This window comes from Mobula birostris, chromosome 6, assembly GCF_030028105.1.
Source record: "Mobula birostris isolate sMobBir1 chromosome 6, sMobBir1.hap1, whole genome shotgun sequence".
NCBI lineage: Eukaryota > Metazoa > Chordata > Chondrichthyes > Myliobatiformes > Myliobatidae > Mobula > Mobula birostris.
This window is the reverse complement of record NC_092375.1, coordinates 111,435,457-111,460,433: the sequence shown is the minus strand read 5'-3', so window position 1 is coordinate 111,460,433 and position 24,977 is coordinate 111,435,457. Positions and strand designations below refer to the sequence as shown.

General features: G+C 42.5%; 1 protein-coding gene across 2 annotated transcripts in view; it reads right to left on the bottom strand.

Moving 5' to 3' along the window:
• stk16 (serine/threonine kinase 16) overlaps positions 1–24,977 on the bottom strand; it is a 67,092-nt gene that overhangs the window by 16,107 nt on the left and 26,008 nt on the right. The window contains exons 1-6 of one of the 2 annotated variants that reach the window (XM_072260984.1): positions 23,701–23,768; positions 23,029–23,083; positions 22,030–22,249; positions 9,919–10,052; positions 6,926–7,046; positions 3,743–3,838 (exon numbers count right to left, since the gene is read on the bottom strand). In XM_072260984.1, coding sequence (XP_072117085.1) covers positions 3,743–3,838; positions 6,926–7,046; positions 9,919–10,052; positions 22,030–22,249; positions 23,029–23,083; positions 23,701–23,707 — 633 coding nt within the window. In that variant the 5' untranslated portion in view covers positions 23,708–23,768. Of the gene's footprint in view, positions 1–3,742; positions 3,839–6,925; positions 7,047–9,918; positions 10,053–22,029; positions 22,250–23,028; positions 23,084–23,700; positions 23,812–24,977 lie in introns of those variants that run through there. The other variant, XM_072260983.1, reaches the window with a different exon arrangement.

Here is a 24,977-nt window from a genome sequence, read left to right as displayed (position 1 = left end):
CATGCCATCCAGACAGATCATTCCAACCATGAGGCTATCAAGGTAGCACAAAGGGAAAGGCATTAGTAGAACGCAGAATATTTTGTTACAGTTACAGAGAAAGTGCAATGCAGGGAGACAGATAAGGTGCAATGCAAGCTAAGATCTGAAATGCCTTCTGTATAAAGGGGAAAAATATAGAGTTAATTAGAGCTTTCAAAGGGCTCCAATGTGATGGTCTGAATGGCATATTTCCCTTTGTTCACTGTGAATAGTATTTGGAATTGGGATTGGTTTATTATTGTCATGTTACCAAGACACAATGAAAAGCTTGTATTGTATAGTTGTTTATACGTATCAAATCATTACACAGTACATTGAGATAGAACAAGAATGAAGAATAATTGTAGCAGTTACAGGGAAAGTGCCTGCAGGTGGACAATAAAGTGCAACATCATAACAAGGTAGATTGTGAGTCAATAATCTATCTTATTGTTTAAGTCTTTTAACAGTGGTATAGAAGCAGTCCTTGAGCCTGATGGTATGTGCTTTTGTATCTCCTGTCTGATGGGAGGGCAGAAGAGAGTATGTGCAGGCTGGTTGGGATCTTTGATTATGTCGGCTGCCCTACAGATGTAGTGAGAAATATAGACAGAGTTCATGGAGGGGAGGCTGGTTTCAGTGATGTACTGAGCTGTGCCCACAATTCTGCAGTTTCTTGCAGTTATGATGTTGTGGCCACTACTGAGACTTGGATGGCTCAGGGGCATGAATGGTTACTTCGAGTGCCAGGTTTTAGATGTTTCAGAAAGGACAGGGAGGGAGGCAAAAGAGGTGGGGTGTGGCACTGTTGATCAGAGATAGTGTCATGGCTGCAGAAAAGGAGGAAGTCATGGAGGGATTGTCTATGGAATCTCTGTGGGTGGAAGTTAGGAGCAAGAAGGGGTCAATAACTCTACTGGGTGTTTTTTTATAGACCACCCAATAGTAACAGGGACATCAAGGAGCAGACAGGGAGACACATTCTGGAAAAGTGTAATAATAACAGGGTTGTCGTGGTGGGAGATTTTAATTTTCTAAATATCGATTGGCATGTCCCTAGATTGAGGGGTTTAGATGGTGAGGGATTTGTTAGGTGTGTTCAGGAAGGTTTCCTGACACAATATGTAGATAAAACTACAAGAGGAGAGACTGTACTTGATCTGGTATTGGGAAATGAACCTGGTCAGGTGTCAGGTCTCTCAATGGGAGAGCATTTTGGAGATAATGATCACAATTCTATCTCCTTTACCATACCATTGGAGAGGGATGGGAACAGACAAGTTTGGAAGGGGAAATATGAGGCTATCAGGCAGGAACTTGGAAGCATAAATTAGGAACAGATGTTCTCATGGAAATGTATGGAAGAAATGTGGCAAATGCTCAGGGGATATTTGTGTGGAGTTCTGCATAGGTACGTTCCAATGAGACAGGGAAAAGATGGTAGGGTACAGGAACAGTGGTGTGCAAAGGCTGTTGTAAATCTAGTGAAGAAGAAGAGCTTACAAAAGGTTCAAAAAACTAGGTAATGATAGAGATCTAGAGGATTATAAGACTAGCAGGAAGGAGCTTAAGAATGAAATTAGGAGAGCCAGAAGGGGCCATGAGAAGGCCTTGGCGGACAGGATTAAGGAAAACCCCAAGGCATTCTATAAGTATGTGAAGAGCAAGAAGATAAGACGTGAGAGAATAGGACCAATCAAGTGTGACAGTGGAAAAATGTGTATGGAACTGGAGGAGATAGCAGAGGTACTTAACGAATACTTTGCTTCAGTATTCACTACAGAAAATGATCTTGGCAATTGTAAGGATGACTTATAGCGGACTGAAATGCTTGAGCATATAGATATTACAAAAGAGGATGTGTTGGAGCTTTTGGAAAGCATCAAGTTAGATAAGTCACTGGGACCAGATGAGATGTACCCCAGGCTACTGTGGAAGGCAAGGGAGGAGATTGCTGAGTCTCTGGTGATGATCTTGGCATCATCAATGGGGACAGTAAAGGTTCCGGAGGATTGGAGGGTTGTGGATGTTGTTCCCTCATTCAAGAAAGGGAGTAGGGATAGCCCAGGAAATTATAGACCAGTGAGTCTTACTTCTGTGGTTGGTAAGTTGATGGAGAAGATCCTGAGAGGCAGGATTTATGAACATTTGGAGAGGCATAATATGATTAGGAATAGTCAGCATGGCTTTGTCAAAGGGGGGTCATGCCTTATGAGCCTGACTGAATTTTTTGAGGCTGTGACTAAACACACTGATGAAGGTAGAGCAGTAGATGTTTGTGTATATGGATTTCAGCAAGGCATTTGACGAGGTACCCCATGCGAGGCTTACTGAGAAAGTAAGGAGTCATGGGATCCAAGGGGATATTGCTTTTTGGATCCAGAACTGGCTTGCCTACAGAAGGCAAAGAGTGGTTGTAGATGAGTCATATTCTGCATGGAGGTCGGTGACCAGTGGAGTTCTGGGACCCTACTCTTCGTGATTTTTATAAATGACCTGGATGAGGAGGTGGAGGGATGGGTTAGTAAATTACTGATGACACAAAGGTTGGGGGTGTTGTATATAGTGTGGAGGGCTGTCAGAGATTACAACGGGACATTGATAGGATCCAAAACTAGGCTGAGAAGTGGCAAATGGAGTTCATCCCAGATAATTGTGAGGTGGTTCATTTTGGTAGGTCAAATATGATGGCAAAATATAGTACTACAGACTCTTGGAAGTGTGGAGGATCAGAGGGATCTTGGGGTCCGAGTCCATGGGACACTCAAGGCTGCTGCACAGGTTGACTGTGTGGTTAAGAAGGCATACGGTGCATTAGCCTTCATCAATCGTGGGATTGAGTTTAGGAGCTGAGAGGTAATGTTGCAGCTATATAGGACCCTGGTCAGACCCCACTTGGAATACTGTGCTCAGTTCTGATCGCCTCACTACAGGAAAGATGTGGAAACCATAGAAAGGGTGCAGAGGAAATTTACGAGGATGTTGCCAGGATTGGGGAGCATGCCTTATGAGAATAGGTTGAGTGAACTCGGCCTTTTCTCCTTGGAGCGACGGAGGGTGAGAGGTAACCTGATGGAGGTGTATAAGATGATGAGAGGCGTTAATCGTGTGGATAGTCAGAGGCTTTTCCCCAGGGCTGGAATGGCTAGCACGTGAGGGCACAGTTCTAAGGTGCTTGGAAGTAGGTACAGAGGAGATGTCAGGGGTAAGTTTTTTGTTTAACGCAGAGAGTGGTGAGTGCGTGGAATGGGCTGCCGGTGACAGCAGGGGAGGCAGATACAATAGGGTCTTTTAAGAGACTCCTGGATAGGTACATGAATACTTTTTAAGGTAAGGACATGTTCAGCCAGCTTTGTGGGCTGAAAGGCCTGTGTAGTGCTGTATGTTTTCTATGTTTCTATGTGCAGAGCAGTTGCCATATCGAGCTCTTATGCATCTAGTTAGAATGGTAAAATGGTGCATTGATGAAAGTGGTAAGAGCTGATAGGGACATGACATTTTTTTTTTAGCCTCCTGAGGAAGTAGAGGCATTGGTGAGCATCACTGACATAACTAGAACCATTTTATTTTGGGTTAGGACCCCAAGGCATTAAATTGCTGTGAGACTGTTTCAGATCACTCTGGTACAGAGATAGCACAAACATGATAGGTTGCTGTGAATGGTTCTAACTACATTTACAACCAAGAGTGTTCAATGTGAAATGGCAACTTTTATACATACCCATATGTCCGTGCGTTCATCTATGATGCAGTGACTTTCCACGGTGAAGAGCTCAGGGGCTCGGTATGATATGGTACATCGCTCTGCTGCCCAGTCCTGCAACAGGACAACTAAAGTCAACACGGTGATGTATTAGATGGCACACATAGAACAAAAAAAAAATCAGTGTCATGTGGTGTTTAAGCTCCAATCCTCTATCTTGCCCTATCCCATATTCTATCTTCAATCTTTCTCCCTTTATACTTCTCTGCTGCCCACCACAATGTTGGAGCGTGGTCTGTGTTCATAACACTTGAAGGAATGAATATTTTCCCTTGATTTCCCTTTGGGTTTGTGTCAAAGGCACAAATTGATGTTAATAGCCCTAATTTTGGTCTCAGAAACATAGTAAATTCCCAGCCCCTGAATCTGTCCAGCCAAATCCATTTGTAATAGACTGAGCATTTGACATTTCTGGGCCCTGCACTCTATGTAGAGTTCAGAAGGATGGTTGGGAGGGAGAGGGTGGATCTCATTAAGCCTACCAGACACTGAAAGGCATTGTTAGAGTAGCTTTGGAGAGGATGTTCCTTATATCAGGGAAGTCTGGGATCTGAGGGCACTGCAACAGAATAAAAGGACATTTGTTTAGAATAGGAGGAATTTCTTTAGCCAGAGGGTGGTGAATCTGTGGAATTTGTTGTCACAAACAGCTGTGGAAGCCGAGTCATTGGGTGCACTGTGAGGCAGAGATTGATAGGTTTTTGATTGGCAAGGGGGTAAAGGGCTACAGGAGGAAAACAAGAGAATGAGGTTGAAAAAGATATCAGCCATGATTGAGCAGTGGACCAGACTCCACGAGGTGATTAACTTTGGAAGGTCCAATTTGAAGACTGAATACAGGGTTAATGGCAGTGTGGAGAATTTTAGGGTCCATATCTATAGATCCTTCAAAGTTGCTGTGAAAGTTGAGAAGGTATATGGTATGCTGGCCTTCAGAAGCTGGAGGATTGAGTTCAATAGCCACGAGGTAATGTTACAGCTCTATAAAGTGCTGCTTAGACCACATTTGGAATATTGCATTCAATTCTGGTCACCTCATTATAGAAAGATGTGGAAGCTTTAGAGAGGGTACCAAGGAGATTTATGAGAATATGAGGAGAGTATATCTTCTGAGGAAAGATTAAGTGAGCCAGGGCTTTTCTCTTTGCGTGAAGGAAGGTGAGAGATGACTTGATAGAGGTGTACAAGATGATAAGAGACATAGATAGATACTTTTTCCCAGGGTGGAAATGGCTAATACAAGGGGGTATTAATTATAAGGTGAGTGAAGGGAAGTATGGGGGGGGGTGGAGAATGACAGAGATAAGTTCTTTACACAGAGAGTGGTGGGCATGTGAGGCACGCTGCCAGGGATACTGGTCGAGGCAGATATATTAGGGACATTTAAGAAACACTTAAATAGGCGCATGGATGAAAGGAAAATGAAGGGCTATGTGGTAGGGAAGGGTTAGGTTGATCTTGGAATAGGTTAACAGGTCGGCACAACATTGCTGGGTGTAGGACCTGCACTGTCCTATGTTCTAACCCACAAGTTTCGATTCAATTATTCATCCATTGTAGGTAATCTTTGTATTCTCCAGACTCCTAACATTGGAAGAGGAGACCCACAGCAGCTTCAGCCATTGTTTGATGGTGACACAAGTCCTTCCTTAGAACATGCTCTGCCAGTAGTAGTTCTACCCCTTTGTAAAAAATTGCTCTGCATAAAAGTATGCAGACATAGTCAAAACACTCAGTTGTTATTCACACCAAACGCAGAATGAGGAAGGAATGTGATTCAAGTGCTTTTGACTGTGGACTTCACTCAGCTTCACTTGCCCCATCACTGAAACCAATGGCCTGACTTTCAAGAACTCGTCATCTCATATTCTCAATATTCATTGCTTATTTATTTGTTTTTGTATTTGTACAGTTTGTTGTGTTCTGCACTCTGGTTTGAGTGGTCTTTCACTGATTCTGTTATGGTTATTATTCTATAGATTTATGAGTATGTCCATAAGAAAATTAATTACAGGGTTGTATATGGCAATAATAAATAGACTTTGAACTTTGAATGATTGTTGGTGCCAGACAGGGTGGTTTGAGTAGCTCAGAAACTGCCATCTCCTGGGATTTTCGCATGCAACAGTCTCTAGAGTTTACAGCGAATGGTGAGAAAAACAAAAAAAAATCCAGCAAATGCCAGTTCTGTGGGCGAAAACGCCTTGTTAATGAGAGAGGTCAGAGGAAAATGGCCAGTTCAAGCTGACAGGAATGTGACAGTAACTCAAACAACCATGTGTTAACAACAATGGTGCACCAAAGAGCATCTGTGAACGCGCAACACGTCAAACCTTGAAGTGGATGGGCTACACAGCAGAAAACCACGAATATAAACTCAGCGGCCGCTTCATTACCATAGGCGCCACAATATTGTAGTGGTTAGCACATCGCTATTACAGCTCAGGGTGTCGGAGTTTGGAATTCAATTCTGGCATCATCTGTAAGAAATTTGTACGTCCACCCTGTGACTGTGTGTTTCCTCTGGGTGTTCTGGCTTCCTCCCACAGTCCAAAGATGTACTGGTTAGAAGGTTAATTGGTCATTGTAAATTGTCCTGTGATTAGTGTTAAATAGGTGCTTTGCTGGGCAGTGCGGCTCATTGAGCTGGAAGGGCCTGTTCAACACTGTATCTCTAAAACAGGAAGTATTAGGTACAGGAGGTACCTAGCAAATGTGAATATTTCAAAAAGGATACGGGAAAGGACTGAGAGTTGGAAATAATTAGTAAGCTCTTTCAGAGAATCAGAAGACATAATGGGACAGCTGGTCTCTGATTGTGATTATAACTGCTAACTAATTAAGATTGTATTATATAATAAAATGAAAAATTAACAATTATCCTGTGATGGGTGGGAACTAAAGTTTTATATATATATATATGTATAAATAAGTCCTGTCCTGACGAAGAGTCTCGGCCCGAAACATCAACTGTATCTCTCTTCCTAGAGATGCTGTCTGGCCTGCTGCGTTCACCAGCAACTTTTATGTGTGTTGTATGTGTGTATATGTATATATACACACACACACACACACACACACACACACACACATAGATATATATATATATAAAAAACTGATTTTCAAAAGACTTTCTTTTACCTGGATTGTCAAAGCTTCTCGTGACCCTTTGACTTCAATCCTAGCCTTTGTCATCGACCCCAGGTCCATAAGTACAGGCTGCTGATTGTCATCTAGAAGAACATTTGTGGGCTTCATGTCCCTGAGATGGCATGAACAATGAAAGATAAATCATTTATAGTTTCATTTGCAATGTCAGTATCTCTCACATTACAATCTGTTAAGTAGAGTACTTCTGAAATGTCCTGTCACAAACAAGAGAAAATCTGCAGATGCTGGAAATCCAAGCAACACACACACAATGCTGGGGGAACTTAGCAGGCCAGGCAGCATCTAGGAAAAGAGTACAGTCGATGTTTCGGCTTGAACTCTTTTCCGACTAGACGTTGCCTGGCCTGCTGAACTCCTCCAACATTTTGGGTGTGTTGCTCAAACTTACCTGGTCCATTTCTGACACCTCCCTCTCCTTTCTCGATCTCTCTGTCTCTATCTCGGCAGATAGCTTATCCACTGACGTCTATTATAAACACACTGACTCACAGCTACCTGGAATATATGCATTCTCACCGTTACCTGTGAAAATGACATCACCTTCTCTCAATTCCTCTGTCTCCACTGCATCTGCTCTCAGGATGATGCTTTTCATTCTGGAACGAATGAGATGTCCTCCTCCTTTAAAGAAAGGTGCTACCCTTCCTCCACCATCAATGCTGCCCTGTACCGCATCTCTTCCATTTCAGACTCATCTGCCCTCACCCCATCCTCCCTCCATCCCATCTGGGATAAGGTTCCTCTTGTCCTCACCTACCACCCACCAGCCTCCGCATCCAGCACATAATTCTCTGTAACTTCAGCCACCTCCAACAGGATCCCACCACCAAGCACATCCTTCCCTCCCCCTCAACTTTCTGCTTTCCATACAGATTGCTCCCTTGTCCATTTGTCCCTCCAACACTGATCTCCCTCTTGGCGTTTATCCTTACAAGCAAGTGCTACACCTGCCTCTACATCTCCTCCCTCACTACCATTCAGGGCCTCAAATTGACCTTCCAGGTGAGGCAACACTTCACCTGTGAGTCTGTTGGGGTCATCTACTGCATTCAGTGCTGCCAGAGTGGCCTCCTGTATATCGGTGAGACCCGACGAGCACCTACACTCCATCCACCCGAAAAAGGGGGATCTCCCAGAGGCCACCTATTTTAATTCCACTTCCCATTCCCATATGTCAGTCCATGGCTTCCTCTACTGTCATGACGAGGCCACACTCAGGTTGAAGGAGCAACCCCTTTATTCCATTTGGGTAGCCTTCAACCTGATGGCGTGAACATCGATTTCTCAAACTTCCGATAATGCCCAACCCTTCCTCTCCTTCACCAATCCCTTTTCCTTCTCTCACCTTATCTCCTCGCCTGCCCATCTGGTGCTCCTCGCCTTTTTCTTTCTGTCCTCTCCCATCAGATTCCCCTTTCTCCAGCCCAGTATCCCTTTCACCAATCAACTTCCCAGCTCTTTACTTCACCGCGCACCACCCCAAGTTTCACCTTGTGTTTCTTCCTCCCCTCACCCTTCATCTTCTTACTCTGACTCTTTCTCTTTTTTTCTCTCCAGATCGAAACGTCAGCCATACTCTTTTCCCTAGATGCTGCATGGCCTGCTGAGTTTTTCCAGCATTTTGTGTATGTTGTTTTTTCTGAAATGTCCTCACCGTTAGGACAGGGAACAGTACAGCAAAAGCCACTCTGGCTCACAATGTTGTGCCAAAATAATTAAATGCCTAACTACACTAATCCCTTCTGTCTACACAATGTCCCTATTCTTCCATTCTCTGCACATTCGTGTGCCTATCCAAGAGCCTCCTTAATGCCTCCATGGTACTTGCATGCACCAGCACCCAGCACATTCCAGGCACTCACCACTGATGTAATGTAAAAAATGTGATAATTAATTTGCATGTGGCTGTCTCCCATAAACAGAAATGGAATTACTTTCTTAAAAAAAGACAAGGTTGATTGAGTGATAAAGATCATCCAGGGAACTAGGGAGAACTCCCTTCCTCCTCCTTTTCAATATAATGCCTTTGGATTTTTTACATACAGTGTCTTGTAAAATTATTCAGCCCCCAACCCTATGCACACATAAATGAGTATTACAACGAGGGATTTTTATCAATTTAACAGAGAATTTTTATTTGTGAATCACATGCTCCTAAAGCATGAATACTAAAAATTCAAAAACTGAAATGTCGGCAGTTTAAAGGCATTTATCTCCCTTTGCTCAGGACAGTTGAGTCACCTCTTGCAGCTATTACAGCCAGTAGTTTTTTTGAATAAGTCTCTATTAGTTTTGCGGAACGTAATGGAGCAAGATTTGCCCATTCCTCTTTGCAAAATTGCATAAATTGTTCCAGGTTAGTTGGGAAATTAGTTAGTTTGGTTTTTAATTTTTAGCAAATTGTTGACAGGTTTTGAACTTTTTCTTTTGATTAAGCATGATGCACAAAGTTTTCTAGATCAGCTCAAAAATCCTACTTCAATATATTTTAAATTTAGAAAATGAGACAACAAAATATGAAAATAGTTGTGGGGGCTGAATACTACGTCAAGGCACTGTACATAGAGGAGGTTTATAACTTCATTGCATCATCTTGCAAGCCTGAAGCAATAGTAGTATCTATAGATTATGGATCTCACACACACCTCACTGATGTTCAATGCCTACAAGTTACAGAGCTATACATCTATAAAGCACAGAAACTTTCACTTCAGCCCAACTCATCCATGCCTCAACCAATTTGCTTAGCTCAGCTAATCCCACTTGCCTGCATTTGGCCCATATTTCCCCAAAGCATTCCTATCCACGTACCAATCTAAGTGTCCTTTAGATGCTGTAATTATACCTGCCTCTACCACTTCCTCTGACAGTTCCTCCCACATACCCACTTCCCTTTATGTGAAAAAGTTGCCTCCAGTCCCCTTTACGTCTCTCCTTAAACACAGTTAAAGGACAAGATTTACCTGTGTGCATAGCCCTTGTCATGGATAGCCTTCAGTCCCTTGCAGAGTCCTAGGAAGATGCTTAGTATCTGTTCTTCAGCCATGAAGTTATTAGCATTTCTCAGCTTCTCAAGCTCTGTCCAAAGTGAGCCATTCTGTAAGGGAAGAGTTGGAAATGGTCTAACTCTCTGTGATTAAAACAGAGCCATCGTTTTCAATCTAAGTCAGATGCTTGATAGAGTTTTAGATTCATAGAGCACTATGCTCTACACAGCACAGAAACAGCCCCCTCTACCCTTTCGGTGGATGCAAAAGATCCTTAGAAACTATTTTAATGAACAATTCAAAACAAAAAAGCTGATCATTTAAAGTAAGATAAAGTAAGCTTAGCTTTATTTGTCATATGTACATCAAAATATACAGTGAAATGTGTCGGTTTGCATCAATGACCAACACAGTCTGACAATGTGTTGGGGACAGTCTGCAAAGGTTGCCATGGTTCGGGTGCCAACATAACATGCCCACAACACACTAACTCTAACCTCTAGGTCTTTGGAATGTGAGAGGAACCCCGACTGGAGGAAACCCAAGCAATCACAGATAGAAGGTACACACTCCTATAAACAGCGGTGGGAATTGAACCCTAATTGGTAATTGCTAGCTCTGTAAAGTGATTGTGCTAACTGCTACACTGCTGTGCTGTTTGCAAGAATTTTTGAGGGTGCAAACCTAGCTACCATATTTCCCCACAGTAACAACAGTAGCTCCATCTTCAAGTGTACTTCATGGCTGTGAAGCAGTTCTGAACGCTTGAAGCTGTTAAAGTCCGTGAGCCTCTTTCTGTCATTAACTAGCACAGCAGAAACATTAGACCTAGGTGCTCACTAGGCACAGTTCAGACAGAGCTGAAAGTTTCCAAAAAGAACTGAGACCTTTACGCACATCCCACAAGTTGCTGCCTGTAGTCATTGAATTCATTGGACAGGAAGTTCTTCGCAGCATACTGATGATATGAGACATGGCATAAATCCTAGTTGTGACTTTATTTATTCACCTAGTTACAACACACATTTATATACATCTTTAAGATAGCAGATTCCAAGTTACTTTAAAGGTTACTTGCAAAATCAACCTCCACCCAGTAACCTACCCCTCCACCACTACGTACACATCACCTAGTGTCACTTTATTTCTATGTTATAATAAATATTATGTACAACAGGATCATCAATATAAGTTACTATAATTGCACATTACACATCTGAACAGAGACTTACTCCTCATGTATTTGAAGGATGCAAGTAATAAAGTCAACTCAATTCAATTTCTGTACATAAAATCAGACTACGTATCTGTGCATTGTGTTTTATAGCATTGCTTTTATAGTTATATTTGTGTTTCTTTTCTGTTGCATTGGATCTGGAGCAACAATCATCTTTTCTCCTTTACACTCATGTACTGAGGAATAACAATAAATAAATCTTGAATTTTGAAAAGGGATATGGCTATTCTCAGGTTGGAGGAGCAACACCTTATATTCCATCTGGACAGCAACCAACCTGATGGCATGAAGATTGATTTCTCTAGCTTCCAGTAATTTCTCTCTCCTCCCCCTTCTCTCTTTTACTGTTCCCCATTCTGGTTCTCCTTTTACCCCTTCTCTTCTCCTCACCACCCACCACCAGCCTCTGGTTCTCCTTCTCCTTCTCTTTCTCCCATGGTCCACTCTCCTCTCCTATCCTATCAGATTCTACGTTCTTCAGCCCTTTATCTCTTCCACCTATCACCTGCCAGCTTGTACACCTCCCCCTCCCACCCCACCTTTTTTATTCTAGCTTTTACCTCCTTCTTTTCCAATCCTGATGAAGGGTCTCAGCCTGAAATATTGACTATTTATTCCCCTCCTCAGACGCTGCCTGACCTGTTGAGTCACACCAGCATTTTTTGCGTTGATCTGTGTTTCCAGCAGAAATCTCTCATGTCATGAAAATGGATATTTGGCAGATGATTGAAAAGGGAGCTGGTCAAAACATGCATATATCAAGGCGCATCTTTAAAGTTAGAAGAAAGGTTGAGAAGTGGAGAGTTTTAACATTTGAATTCCATCCTAGGTACTTGGCAAATGATAGGATCACTGGCTCCTATCAACTCATGTCAACAACCTTGCATATCCCTGCTGGAATAGTACCAGGACAGCAAAGAGCTGTAGCTTGCCAAGGGGAAACAGTAAGTCCACCCTCTACACCACCATGCTGTTGTAGAAACATGCTTAAATTTGCACTGTAGCTTCTTCCCTACAATTACAGGTAGTAGTGTGATCATTCAAGTCGAGTATGATGTTCTCATAAGACCATATGACAGAGGAGCAGAATCAGACCATATGGCCCATCGGGTCTGCTCCGCCATTCCATGATGGTTGATTTATTTTCCCTCACAACCCCATTCTCCTGCTTTTTCCACATAATCTATGACACCCTCACTAATTAAGAACCTATCAACCTCTGCTTCAAAGACTTGGCCTCCACAGCCACCTGTGGCAATGAATTCCACAGATTCACTGCCCTCTTGCTGAAGAAATTTCTTCTCATCTCTGTTCTAAAGGGACATCCTTGTATTCTGAGACTGTCCTCAGGTCCTAGGCTCCCCTACTACAGGAAACATCCTCTCCACATCCACTCTATCCAGCTTTTCAATTCAGTAGCTTTCTATGAGATTCCCCTCATTCTTCTAAACTCCAGCACGTACAGTCCGGCAGCCATCAAATGCTCCTCATTCGTTAACCCTTTCATTCCTGGGATCATTCTTGTGAATCGCCTCTTAACTCTCAACAATGCCAGCACATCCTTTCTTACAGAAGTGGCAGTTTAAACATCACAAGGCCAATGGGGGAGAAAAAAAAGGCCAATTCCCCCAATGCGAAGAAGAGACGAGAATCAACATTTTGTATTAAAGATCTGCCTCACCGCAAGCAATGTACAACAGTGAGTACAGGAGTGAGTGAGTCCACTAAGAAGACAAGTTTGTGATGATCTTGTGGTACTGAGGAAGATTAGCCAGAGAGGCTACAGGGAATGACCTTCGGTGCCATAGAGTGAGAGATAAACAAATGACAGTTATGGTGTCAGATGTCCATCTCAGGATCAAAAATGACAACCGTGCTATGTCCCAAATACCAGAGAGAGAGAGAGACCGAGCGAACATCCAGAGAAGACACAACTCTAGACAATCTTCTCAAATCAGTTTGGAGACATCTTCTATTTTATTTGTAGTTCAACTTATTCGTAATTCTTGCTGTATTTACTTATTCTGTGGCAATCCTGGTTGAGATCAATCTGCACAAGGAGCAGCACAGCCCCACCTAGTGTTTGAAATCAGACACTGCACAAATGCAATGTGAAAAATCAGAGGAAAACATTCAAATCTGGCAAATCTGAAATGAATCCACAGCCTGGTAATGCAGAGCAGGTCTGCCAGTCTCTTGATAGTTTTAAGAAAACACTCTGGCGAGTGTTCACCTATCATCAGATGCCCTTCTGACAATATGCAGGAAGCTAGGAATAACTCCTGCTTTTCTTCAAATTGTACGATAAGATCTCTCACAGCCACGCAGAGGAGAAAACAGAACTATGAACACAAGAGATTCTGCAGATGCTGGAAATTTTGAGCAACAAACACAAATTGTTGAAGAAACTCAGCAGGGCAGCCAGCATCTAGTGGAGAAAAATAAACAGTTGATATTTTGGTTGCAATTCTTCATCAGGACTAATGAAGGACCTAATGAAAGGTCTTGGCCCAAAATGTTGACTGTCCAAAACTATTCGTCTCCAAAAATGCTGCCAGACAGAGATATGACTTCATGCTTTATCTAAAAGAGGGCACCTCTACTGATACAACATGCAATAAACATTAAACAGTTATCCCAGAGGAACGGTTAGATTCCGAGGACCGAGGGTCTAGTGAGATGGAGGAACTGAGGGAAATACATGTTAGTAGGGAAGTGGTGTTAGGTAAATTGAAGGGATTAAAGGCAGATAAATCCCCCGGGCCAGATGGCCTGCATCCCACAGTGCTTAAGGAAGTAGCACAAGAAATAGTGGATGCATTAGTGATAATTTTTCAAAACTCTTTAGATTCTGGATTAGTTCCTGAGGATTAGAGGGTGGCTAATGTAACCCTGCTTTTTAAAAAAGGAGGGAGAGAGAAACCGGGGAATTATGGACTGGTAAGCCTGACATCAGTGGTGGGGAAACTGCTGGAGTCAGTTATCAAGGATGTGATAACAGCACATTTGGAAAGCGGTGAAATCTTCCGACAGAGTCAGCATGGATTTGTGAAAGGAAAATCATGTCTGATGAATCTCACAGAATTTTTTGAGGATGTAACTAGTAGAGTGGATAGGGGAGAACCAGTGGATGTGGTATATTTGGATTTTCAAAAGGCTTTTGACAAGGTCCCACACAGGAGATTAGTGTGCAAACTTAAAGCACGTGGTATTGGAGGTATGGTATTGATGTGGATAGAGAATTGGTTGGCAGACAGGAAGCAAAGAGTGGGACTAAATAGGACCTTTTCAGAATGGCAGGCAGTGACGAGTGGGGTACCGCAAGGCTCAGTGCTGGGACCTCAGTTGTTTACAATATATATTAATGACTTAGATGAGGGAATTAAATGCAGCATCTCCAAGTTTGTGGATGACACGAAGCTGGGCGGCAGTGTTAGCTGTGAGGAGGATGCTAAGAGGATCCAGGGTGACTTGGATAGGTTAGGTGACTGGGCAAATTCATGGCAGATGCAGTTTAATGTGGATAAATGTGAGGTTATCCACTTTGGTGGCAAGAACAGGAAAACAGATTATTATCTGAATGGTGGCCGATTAGGAAAAGGGGAGGTGCAACGCGACCTGGGTGTCATTGTACACCAGTCATTGAAAGTGGGCACGCAGGTACAGCAGGCGGTGAAAAAGGCAAATGGTATGCTGGCATTCATAGCAAGAGGATTCAAGAACAGGAGCAGAGAGGTACTACTGCAGTTGTACAAGGCCTTGGTGAGACCACAACTGGAGTATTGTGTGCAGTTTTGGTCCCCTAATCTGAGGAAAGACATTCTTGCCATAGAGGGAGTACAAAGAAGGTTTACCAGATTGATTCCTGGGATGGCAGGACTTTCATATGATGAAAGACTGGATCGACTAGGCTTATACTCTCTGGAATTTAGAAGAGTGAGGGGGGATCTGATTGAAAAGTATAAGATCCTAAAGGGATTGGACAGGCTAGATGCAGGAAGATTGTTCCCGATGTTGGGGAAGTCCAGAACGAAGGGTCACAGTTTGAGAATAAAGGGGAAGCCTTTTAAGACCGAGATTAGGAAAAACTTCTTCACACAGAGAGTGGTGAATCTGTGGAATTCTCTGCCACAGGAAACAGTTGAGGCCAGTTCATTGGCTATATTTAAGAGGGAGTTAGATATGGCCCTTGTGGCTAAGGGGATCAGGGGGTATGGAGAGAAGGCAGGTATAGAGTTCTGAGTTGGATGATCAGCCAGGATCGTACTGAATGGCAGTGCAGGCTCGAAGGGCCGAATGGCCGACTCCTGCACCTATTTTCTACGTTTCTATTCCTGGAGCCTGACTTCAACTCACAACCTTCAGATTCAGAAGTGATGGTGCTATCAGTTCAGGTAATTCGAAAGTACACTAAGGTTGTAAAGTGGAAAGACCATAAGCCAGGACAGTAGAATTGGCCCATTCGGCTCATCAGATCTACTCCATCATTCCATTATGGCTGATTTATTATCCCTCTCAACCCCATTATCCTGCCTTCGTCCTGTAGCATTTGACACCCTTACAAATCCAAAACCCATCAGCCTCTACTTTAAATATACCCAAAGACTTAGCCTCCACAGCTGTCTATGAAAACGAATTCCACAGATTCACTACCTTCTCGCAAATTCCTAATTTCTGTTCTAAATGGACATATCTCTATTTTGAGGCTGTGTCCTCTTGTCCTAGACTCAGACACTATAGGAAACATGCACTCCATATCAACTCTGTCTTGGCCTTTCGATATTCAATAGGTTTCAATGAGATACTCCCTCATTCTTCTAAACTCCAGCGACTACAGGCCCAGAGCCATCATCGTTCATTATACATAAACCCTTTCATTCCTGGAATCATTCTCGTGAAACTCCTAAGGGCCCTATCCCAGGGGTCTCCAACCTTTTTTGCACTGTGGACCAGTTTAATATTGACAATATTCTTGTGGACCGGCCGACTGGGGTGGGAAGGTGTTCAAGTAGGGTTAAACTCACCTCAACATGTCTTTTACAGTTAGGGTTGCCAACTTTCTCACTCCCAAATAAGGGACAAAAGTAGCAGTCAAATCTTGACGAAGGGTCCCAGCCTGAAACGTCGACTGTACCTTTTCCTATAGATGCTGCCTGGCCTGCTGCATTCACCAGCAGCTTTTGTGTGTGTTGATGGGACACTTGCGTTTACCCCGAGAAAGACTACCATGACCATGAAGCCTTGCGCAGGCACCTGTGTGCGCACATGTGATGTGCGCATGCGCGTACGTGCCGATTTTTTTTCCACAAATCGGTTTTGGCTGAATCTTCCCGACTACACTGTACATATATTATTTCTACTTTATATAGGCTGTGTACTTATCATATCATTCCTGCTTTTACTATATGTTAGAGTTATATTAGGTTTTATGTGTTATTTGGTATGATTTGGTAGGTTATTTTTTGGGTCTGGGAACGCTCAAAAATTTTTCCCATATAAATTAATGGTAATTGCTTCTTCGCTTTACGCCATTTCAGCACAAAAGGTTTCATAGGAACGCTCTACCTTAGCGGGGGAAATGCGGGACAAGGGCAGTCCTGTATGGGACAAACCAATTTAGCCCAATATACGGGATGTCCTGGCAAATACGGGACAGTTGGCAACCCTATGTTCAAGTTCAACAGTACGTGACAGGGAATGAGGAAAGGTGCAGCTGACTCATATCGTTTCCTCGCAGTCCAGTACCACATGCTTCGCGCCCGGTGGTTGGGGACCACTGCCCTATCCGATCCTGCACATCTTTTTCTGAGACACAGGACCTAAATCTGTTTACAATACTGTGGTCTTGTATAGTGTGGTCTGACTAATGCCTTATATAGCCTCAGCATTATATCCTTACTCTTATATTCTAGTCCTTACAAAATGAATGCCAACATTGCATTTGCCTTCCTTACCACTGACTCAACTTGCAAGTTAACTTTTAGGGAAGCCTGCATGAGGACTCCCAAGTCCCTTCGCAGCCCTGAGTTTTGAATGATCTCCCATTTAGAAAACAGTCTACGCCTTTATTCTTTCTACCGAAATGAATGTATTTCCCTATACTACATTCCACCTACCACTTCTTTCCCATTCCCTCAGCCTGTCAAAGTCCTTCTGCACACCCCCTACTTCTTCAACGCTACTTGACTCACCACCTGTCGTTGCACTGTTTGCAAACTTGGTCTCAAAGCCATCAATTCCAACATCAAAATTGTTGACATATAACGTGAAAAGACGCAGTCCAACACCAACTCCCTCAGAACCCCACTTGCCACCGACAGCCAACCAGAAAAGACTCTTTTTATCCCCACTCTTTGTCTGCCCCAGTCTGCCAATCCTCTATTCATGCCAGTATCTTTCCTGTAATACCATGGGCTCTTATCTTGTTAGCTGCCTCATGTGCCGCACCTTGTCAAAGGACTTCTGAAAATCCAAGTAAACAACATCCAATGACTCGCCTTTGTATACTCTGCTTGTTATTTCCTCAAAGAATTCCAACAGATTTGTCAGGCAAAATTTCCCCTTAAGGAGGCCATACTGACTTTGGCCTATTTTATCATGTGCCTCAAAGTATCTCAAAACCTCATCCTTAATAATGGACTCCAATATCTTCCCAAACACTGAGGTCAGACTAACTGGCCTATAATTTCCTTCCTTCTGCATTTCTCCCTTCTTAAAGAGTGGAGTGACATTTCCAATTTTCCAATCCTCTAGAACCATTCCAAAATCTAGTGATTCTTGAAAGATCATAACTAATGCCTCTACAATCTCTTCAGCTACCTATTTCAGAAACCTGGGGTGCAGTCCATCTGGTGCAGGTAACTTCTCTTCCTTCAGATCGTTGAGCTTCTTAAGCACCTGCTCCTTAGTAACAGCAACTACACTTGCTTCAGTCTTGAATTTCTGGCATACTGCTAGTATCTTCTACAGTCCAATACAACCTCTCCAACTTTAATTTCTAGTAGTCTGATATCCAACCATGCCTCTCTTTTACTTTCTATATATCTGAAAAAATTGTTATCCCTTTTTATATTATTGATTAGCTTAACTTCATATTTCATCTTTTCTCTCCTTATGGCTTTTTAGTTGCCTTCTGATGCTTTTTAAAAGCTCCCCAATCCTCTAACTTCCCACACATTTTTGCTATATTATACGTCCTCTCTTTAGCTTTTATGCTGCGTTTGACTTCTCTTATCAGCCACGGTTGCCTCATCCTCTCTTTAGAATACCTCTTCATCTTTGCAAAGTACCTTCCGAATTGCTTCTAGAAGCTCCAGCCTTAGTTATTCTGCTGTCATCCCCGCTAGTGTCCCCTCCCAATCTACTTTGGCCAGCTCCTCTCCCACACATCCGTCATTCCCTTTACTCCACTGTAATATTAATACAGCAGAGTTCAGCATCTCTCTCTCAAATTGCAGGGTGAATCTATGATTTTATCATCACTGTCTCCTTAGGGTCCCTTTACCATAAGCTCCTTAATCAAATCTGGTTCATTACACAATACTCAATCCAGAATTGCCTTTTCACTAGTAGGTTCAACCACAAGCTGCTCGTAGGTATTCCTCAAATTCCCTCTCTAGGGATCCAGCATCAACCTGATTTTCCCAATCTACCTGCATATTGAAATCCCCCATGACTATCATAACATTGCCCTTTTTATATGCCTTTTCCATCTCCCACTGTAATTTGTATCCCACATTCTGGCTGCTGTTCAGAGGCCTGTATTTAACTCCTATCATGGTCTTTTCACCCTTACAGTTTGATTACACCATTGTTGTGGGCTGTATCAAAGCTGGTGATGGATCAGGATATAGGAGGAAGATTGAAAATTTGGCTGTGTGGTGTAAGGACAACAACCTCTCTCTCAATGTCAATAAGACCAAGGAACTGATAGTAGACTTCTGGAGGGCGAAACCAGGGGTCGGTGAGCCAGTAATCATTGAAGGATCAGAGGTGAAGAGGGTCAGTAACTTCAAATTCCTGGGTGTCACTGTCTCAGAGGACCTGTCATATAAACATAATTGCGAAGAAAGCATGACAGCGCCTTTACTTCCTCGGGAGTCTGCAGAGATTTGGCACATCATCGAAAGCCTAGGCAAACTTTTATAGATGTGTGTGGAAAGTGTGCTGACTGGCTGCATTATGGCCTGGTATGGGAACACCAATGCCTTTGAGTGGAAAACCCTACAAAAGGTAGTGGATCTGGCCCAGTACATCACGGGTAAAACCCTCCAAACCATTGAGCACATCGACATGAAAAGGTGCTGTAGAAAAATAGCATCCATCATCAAAGATCCTCTCCACCCAGGTCATGCTCTCTTCTTGCTGCTGCCATCAGGTAGAAGGTACAAGTGCCTCAGGTCTCACACCAATAGGTTCAAGAACAGTTACTACCCCTCAACCATTAGGCTCTTGAACATAAAGGGATAACTACACTCACTTAAGGACTCTTTTATCCAGTTAGTTCATGCTCATTATTTATCTAGCATTTGCACAGTTTCTTTACAGTTCCTGATGCTTACAGTTTACAGACCCTGTTTACAGTTGCTGTTCTATAGATTTGCTAAGATGACCTGCAGAAAAAAAGAATCTCAGGGCTGTATGTGGTAACATATATGTACCCTGATAATAAATTTTACTTTCAACTTTGAACTCTGTTATTAGTAGTTCTTCTCATGATTGCATTGTTTCATCCAGGGACTGAATCCTTTTAGACAGGTAATGCAATATTTTCCCGTGACTGCTTGGGATTCCTCTGTGGGCTCCAGTTTCCCCTCAAATTCCAAAGATGTATGGGTTAGGGTTAGTAAGTTCTGGTCATACTATGTTGGTGTCAGAAGCATCACAACACATGTGAGCTGCTCCAGCGCACTGTGTTGCTCAATGAAGCAAATGATGCATTTCACTGGATGTTTCAATGCTTAGATCTACATGAGACAAATAAAGCTAATTATCATCTTTTATATTTATGATGATCACAACCTTGCCCATCGCGGAGGGCATCTTCAAGAGGCAACATCCATCACTAAGGATGCTTACCATACAGTACATGTCTGTGTGGTGGGGAGGAGATACAGGAGCCTGGACACCCACACTCAATGATTCAGGAACAGCTTCTTCCCCTCCACCATCAGATTTTCCAAACAGTCCATGAGTCCATGAACGCTGCCTCATTATTTTTGTTTGCATTGTTAATCCATTTTTGTAATTCATAGTAATCTTACATCTTTCCATTCTCTTGAGTGTAAAATGCCCTTGCTGGCCAAAGTCATTATGCTTGATTGTTAAGAACAGCGGTCCCCAACCACTGGGCCGTGGACCGGTACCGGGCTGCAAAGCATGTGCTACCAGGCCGTGAGGAAATGGTATGAGTCAGCTGCGCCTTTCCTCATTCCCTGTCATGCATTGTTGAACTTGAACATAGGGTTGCCAACTGTCCCGTATTTGCTGGGACATCCCATATATTGGGCTAAATTGGTTGGTCCTGTATTTCCCCCGCTAAGGTAGAGCGTTCCTATGAAACTTTTTGTGCCGAAATGGTGTGAAGCGAAGAAGCAATTACCATTAATTTATAAGGGAAAATTTTTTGAGCATCCCAGACCCAAAAAGTAACCTACCAAATCATACCAAATAACACATAAAACCGAAAATAAATAACACTAACATATAGTAAAAGCAGGAATGATATGATAAATACACAGCCTATATAAAGTAGAAATAACGTATGTACAGTATAGTCAGGAAGATGAAGGCAAAACTGATTTGTGGGGAGAAAATTGGCACGTACGCGCATGCGCACATCACATACGTACACAGGTTCCCGCGCAAGGCTTCACGGTCATGGTAGTCTTTCTTGGGGTAAAGTGTCCCGGGATTTGACTGCTACTTTTGTCCCTTATTTGGGAGTGAGAAAGTTGGCAACCCTAACTTTAAAAGACATGTTGAGGTGAGTTTAACGCTACTTGAACACCCCTCTCCCCCCGGTCGGCCGGTCCGCAAGAATATTGTCAATATTAAACCAGTCTGCAGTGCAAAAAAGGTTGGGGACCCCTGGTTAAGAACATAGATCATAGAACAGTACAGCACATTAATAGGCCCTGTGGCCCACAATGTTGTGCCGAACCAAATGAATTAGTAAGCAAATGGCAAACTAAATTAATCCCTTATGCCCACACAATGTCCATATCACTCACATTCATGTGCCTATCTAAACGTCTCTTTAGTCCCTGACGTATTTGTGTCTGCCACCACCCCAGACAGCGCATTTCAGAAACTCACCACTCCTTACGTAAAAAACTTGCCCCTCACATCTCCTTTGAAATCACCCACCTTCATCTTAAATGCGTATCCTCTGGTATTAGACATTTCAACCCTGTCTACTCTGTCTATGACTCCCATAATCTTATAAACCTCAGCCTCTGCTGATCCAGAGAAAACAACTGAAATTAGTCCAGGCAGCATCCTATTAATAGAGTGACCAGAATTGTTATGATGTTCTAATTAATTGATTGATTGAGATACAGTGCAGGAAGAAATGTTATTTATTCCTTTCTTGTCCCAATGTGTCAGCAAGAAAGATCATATAACCCAGTGCCATTAGCCTGTTGTAGAAAAATGGCAATGAGATGATTCTCATTCTGAGGAAAATTTCTATTGCTACTGCAAAACAACAAATTTCAAGTCATACAAGTCAGCGATAAATCAGATAACAATAAATTTATGTTAACATAGTAATTCCCCAATTCCTTGCTGCAGGCACAGAGTTGTGTAACTTACAATTCTTTGCTAAGTGAACAGAAGGCTTGACTTACCTTAATGTAAGGCAGAAGAAGCCAAGTCTCACACTTTGGACTTTTGTCTATGATGCTGTATGCTTCTAGAGACAGGACGTTTGGGTGGTTGAACATTCGGTGCATTTCCACCTCGGTGAGTGCATTCTTCCGGTCTTCTTTGTCATGGCAGATGATGCGTTTAAGGGCATAGAACTTGCCATCCTGTACACTCTCCACAAGATCTACATAACTGAAACCCCTGGGGCAGAAAGGGACATCAAAACTTCAAGATTTCAAAGTAACATTTATGGAGGCACAAGAGTCTGTAGATTGTAAAAACTGTAGCAACACCTAAGATGTTGAAAGAAGTCAGCAGGACAGGCAGGATGTGCTGAGGAATGTGGACAGCCGACAGTTTGAGTTTTGACCCTTTATCCAAAATATCTGTCCATTTCCCATCATAGATGCTGTCCAGATGAAAGGACTCGACTGGATACGTTGACTGTCCATTTCCCTCCAAAGATGCTGCCTGACCCACTGAGCTCATCCAGTGGGCTCGATTTAAGAGTAATTTGGAAGGGTGGGGTGAGGAGGGTTATAGTCCAGCTGTGGGTCAATGGAGTAGGCAGAATGACATAAACACAAAAGATTCTGCAAATGCTGGAAATCCAGAAAACCACACATAAAATGCTGGTGGAACTCACAGGGCAGCATCTATGGTGAGGAACAAACAGTCAATGTTTGGGGCCGAGACCCTTCATCAGGACTGATTTCTCAGCCCAAAATGTCAACTGTTTATTCCTCTCTATAGAAGCTGCCTGACCTGCTGAGTTCCTCCAGCATTTTGTGTAGGCAGAATAATAATTTGGTGTGGACTAGATGGGCCAAAGAACCTGTTTCTGTGCTGTAGTGTTCTATGACTCTATCTAGTGCGACCATAGAGCGTATAGCAAGGCTTGGTAGAGATACCCATGTCCCATAAGTAAACAAGAACCGTGAGAGACCCTCTTTGAGATGACGTTCATACAGCTTCCGTACCTTCTGAGTTTAAGTGTCTGACCTTCTGCCCTCTTTTCTTTAGATAACTCAGCATCTGAAGCAGCAGGAGTAGTGAAGAGAAAAGAGAAAAACTGGCTTCATTATCTTTATCTTTCCAAACCTTCATTTTGTAGTTTGCTTTCCTTATTAATTCTCAAATATGAGGGCTGTGTGTTTGATGTGGTAAATGCGATCGACAAGCCCCACATTGGCAGATAAATACATTAACAAAACTGTGGGATAGTGACACGTTGAATTAACAGCTAGCAGAGCCATCGAATAAATACTTCAAGTGCGGCCTTGGTTAAATCAGATAACCACAGAAAATGAAGCATAATCTACCTCCCTTGTGATGTGTGCTCATTTGGACTTACTGTATCGGAGACACTTCCTTTGCACGACTCATTCCTCCTCCACTTTCGCTGTAACCTAGAATTTCTGTTTTCCAAATTATAGTCAGAGTCATAAGCATGACAGAGCAGAAACAGGCCATTCTGCCCATCTAGTCATGTGAACGTTTATTCTGGGTAGTCCCATTGCCCTGCACCTATCTCATAGCCCTCTCTACCCACTGAGCATTAATGTGCTAAATTAATTTTACAACAATCCAAAATTGCATTGAAGCATAACTACGTTGAAACAAAGAGGCCAGACAAAGTAGCAATAACATACCCTTCATCCAGATTTTGGATAAATAAATAACGCTTATTGTCAATGGTGATTATCCCACGAGAGCAGATGCAGATAGCTTGGCCCATGGTTGAAGGGACATCCTTTAGGTCACTAATCAAAAGGAAAGTAGGAATCATTTTCCAAGTGAAAAGTCTGTAGATCACAGTTCTATAAACAAGTGTCCACTCGCAGAAATACAATCCACCATGACTGTAACAAGTTCATATTCACTTCCCAGAGAATCAGGATCAATTTTATTATTTTTTAAAATTTTTTTATGCGTTTCTACAATAGAACTAAAAGAAAAAACCCAACAACAAAATGGAGATTTATACAGTGCAAAACAAACAAATCCAATATATATAATTCATAACAATAAAAAAGGCACCCAAAATAGAGTTATGGAAAATTAATATCCTCCCCAGCCTCCCACTGAAAAAAAACCCAAGCCAACAACCCCAGAGAACTGTAAATATATAAAGGAAAAAAGAATGTATACTGCCAACTACCAAAAGTATAAAGTAATTCACAACAAAAAAAACCGTATAACTTACAAAAAAAAGCTGAAAGGAATTGTAGCATACAAAAAAAAGGATAAACTTAACCTGAAGAGGAGTTATGAAAATATTCAAGAAAAGGTCCCCACACCTTATGAAACTTTATGTCCAAATTAAGAAGTGAATATGAATCTTTTCAAGGTCTAAACAGGCCATAATATCATTAAGTCATTGAACGTGAGTGGGTGGGGCAGCATCTTTCCACCTAAGAAGAACCAACCGGCTAGACAAGAGAGAGGCAAAGGTAATGTTTGACGTTTAGTCGGACTCAAGTGCATAAAAAGAACACCTTCACCCAAGGTGCCAAAAAGAGCAAGCAGAGGGTCAGGTTCTAAATGGTAATTAAGAATATGAGATAGGGTTGAAAAAACTTCTCTCCAGAATTTCTCTAGACTAGGACAGGCCCAGTACATACGAATAAGGGAAGCCTCAGCCCCTTTACACTTATCACTAAGAGGACTAATGTCAGGATAAAACTGTGATAATTTAGTTTTAGACATATGAGCCCTGTGTACAACCTTAAACTGCAAAAGGCAGTGGCGAGCACATAGAGAGGCTGAGTTAACTGACTTAAGATTTGAATCCCAAACCGCATCAGATAAGGAGATATTTAGATCATGTTCCCAGGCAGATCTAATTTTATCGAAGGGGGCGTGCCTCAAAATCACTAACTTATCCCGAATAACAGATATTAAACCTTTACCCAATGGATTGATACAA